At 37.2% G+C, this 2,904-nt stretch overlaps 1 protein-coding gene across 1 annotated transcript; it reads left to right on the top strand.

The window, feature by feature from the left end:
- The first annotated feature begins 2,310 nt into the window (after positions 1-2,310).
- Positions 2,311-2,700, top strand: LOC120624263 (protein GVQW3-like). Its single transcript, XM_039890711.1, has one exon. The coding sequence runs from the start codon at positions 2,311-2,313 to the stop codon at positions 2,698-2,700; it is 390 nt and encodes a 129-aa protein (XP_039746645.1).
- The last annotated feature ends 204 nt before the right edge of the window (positions 2,701-2,904 follow it).

Raw genomic sequence — 2,904 nt, 5'->3', positions numbered from 1 at the left:
AATACTTTTGTAAGGAGTTTCAAACGCTACGGTTTTGTGACGTACGGTTGTATTCAGACTCACTGCGGGCTGCTTTTATTATTATTGTTATTATTATTGAATTATTTATTGCACACACAAAAACAAAAAAAAACAAGAGAGAAACTTCAAAACTAGTTTAGGTGGCCATAGGCGGTCTTATAGCTAAAACGATATCTCCCAGACAACCTTTGGTGAAAGTAGGTAATTCTACTCGTAATAGGGAACGGGTTGGGGGAGCAATCAAAATTTAGGCCCTTAATAAGAATGTTTAAAGGAAGTTTTATCTTGCCTGTTACCTTTGTACTCTGGCTACCATCTGTTGTAAAAAAAAACAATTCAAATTGCAGCTTTAAAACAAAGAAATTAACTTCGTTAGCTTATAACTGCGGTCTCAACGCTTATGTGATGGTAAATACAGTAGAAAGGGTAGTACAGTTAAAAACCCATGTGTCTTATCATTAGGTATCTATGCAACATCGTACCGGAACGTTCAATCGTTTGGCGGTAGTCTGTATCTACCCACGAACTCGCTACTTCCATTTCCGGTAACCCAGAAAGTTCTGACCATGACGTGCATGCTTTAATAAATTATTGTCACCATCATCCTCATCCTACTAAAGGAATTCAGAGTACACGTCACTCAAATGCAGATCCGCGGGATCATATCTATATTTAAGTACATTCACTTTATTTTACATAAAAAGAAATTTAGCCAAGTTCAATTTAAGTTAACAAAAGTTTTTTTTTTAATTGGATCATTAAAATCAATGATGTTATCACGAGAATAACATAAATAAAGAGAAATACAGGCGATTGACACCTAGATCTAGAAATTACCACAGCATGCTTAATAAAAATAATCTAAAAGCTAATCAAATAACAAAGCAAAATTTAAAACTGAAATAACTGCAATACCATCCTCGAAAAATTATGATACAAAATTAAAACTGAAAATAAATAAATTTAATCTATGTAAGTAAATGTTTGACATGTTTTTTGAATGAGGTCAAAGAACTACAAAAAAACAATACATAAATATTTAGAGATGGCGTATTCCTAATTGTTATGAGTATTTTAAATGCAAGGGTACCTACCTAAATCGCACAAAAACCAAAGCTTCATCGACACAATAACTTATTTAGGCGTTCTACCCTCGTTACGGCGTAAACCAATCCCGCCGCGAAGCTTGATTCAATTTCACCCATCCTTGATACCGTGACAAAGACTGAGCTCAGCATATTCCCTTATCGCGGGAATTTTGCGAACCCGCGTTAAATAACAGCCTTTGTATACTGAGCTCCTTTACTCCTATACAATCTTGATGAAAAAACTATTCATTCTCACTTCGCGTTTGGAAACAAAGAGTTGTTTTTGTCCTCAAATCCTATTAGGCCTAGCTTCGGAGCTTTTTTTTCGTGAGATTAGGTTTTACTTTAGTCACTGTGATATCTGCGACTTGAAGCCTGTACTTACCAAATTTCTTATCATTTGGTACTTCTCTACCAAATTTCTTTTGGCATCATTTTTGCCACACGATGTTTTGCTATTATACCTAATGCGTTATGCGAGGTTATGCGCCTAATAAAGTGTCATAAGCAACATAACATTTTTTTTTAAAGGAAGATACTTAAGGCTTAGGGAGGAAAATGTGTTATCAATACTTTGCTATCTTTTATATCCATGTATATAATGGATTGTACACTGGTATCCAAAAGTAGGTCTGATACATTTGCCAAAAAAAAACACTTGATCCTCATATATATATGTGTATTTGTGTTATTAGTACTAAGATAACAGATGAATCTTTATGAATAATATACACAAATACTTATAGTATAAGTATTTATACTTATAAACACCGAAAAACATTTATGTTAATCACACAAACATTTCCAGTTGTGGGAGTCGAACCCACAGCCTCGGGACTCAGTAAGCAGGTTCACTGCGCCAATCGGCCGTCAACTATTGTTTTTATGGGTCGCTGCCACAGAAATAAGAAAATACAGTACCCTTATTAGCCATTTTTGCATGCAGTGCGTTTTGGCCAAAAACAGTAAAAACGGCCCGCGCACTTATTCACCACACTTCAAACCCACGAAACGATGCTACGAGGGTGCATTTTTATATTCGCGGAATGGGTAGGTAATTAATAAATGAGGGTACTTTCCTTAGTCGTAACTGGTTAAATAGCTCATTATTAGTATAAATAGAACGTTTTGTATTAATCGGGCCATTACTATTTGAATTATCGTCGATCAAACAACTCAGTTGGGAAGAACATTGTGAAAAATGGAGAAAATCGAGCACCGCGCTGTCATAAAGTTCCTTACCAAGCAAGGTAAATCGGTTCAAACCATACTAGAAGAGATGTCATCCGTTTACGGGGAGTCTTGCCCCGGTAAAACCATGGTTCATAAGTGGCATACCCTTTTTAAGCAAGGCAGGGCCTCACTTGAAGATGATCCTCGGCCAGGACGGCCGATCGAGGTGACCACTCCGGAAATAATTCAAAAAGTGGAAAAATTAATACTGGAAGATGCTAGACTAAAGAAGAAACAGCTCGCAGAAATGGTTGGAGTGTCCGATACAACCATATTTAAAATTCTTCACGATCATCTCGGCATGACCAAAGTCAGTGCAAGGTGGGTGCCGAGAATGCTCACGCCGCCTCAAAAATAACAGCGCGTAGAGTGTTCTCGAGCGTTTTTGGACCTCTGTAATGAAGACCAGGATGGAGTATTGACTCGAACTGTTACTGGGGATGAAACTTGGGTTCATCATTATGAACCTGAGTCCAAACAAGATTCTATGCAGTGGCACAAAAAAGGTACACCACCACCAAAGAAATTTAAGGTGTCACAGTCGGCGGGACAAATCATGGCG

The sequence above is a fragment of the Pararge aegeria genome, chromosome 6 (genome assembly GCF_905163445.1).
Source record: "Pararge aegeria chromosome 6, ilParAegt1.1, whole genome shotgun sequence".
NCBI classification, from domain to species: domain Eukaryota; kingdom Metazoa; phylum Arthropoda; class Insecta; order Lepidoptera; family Nymphalidae; genus Pararge; species Pararge aegeria.
The sequence above is the reverse complement of the archived record's forward strand: the minus strand, read 5'-3'. Positions and strand labels throughout refer to the sequence as shown.

Coding starts and splice junctions, on each gene's coding strand:
- LOC120624263 (XM_039890711.1), top strand. CDS start 2,311: ATGGAGAAAATCGAGCACCGCGCTGTCATAAAGTTCCTTACCAAGCAA.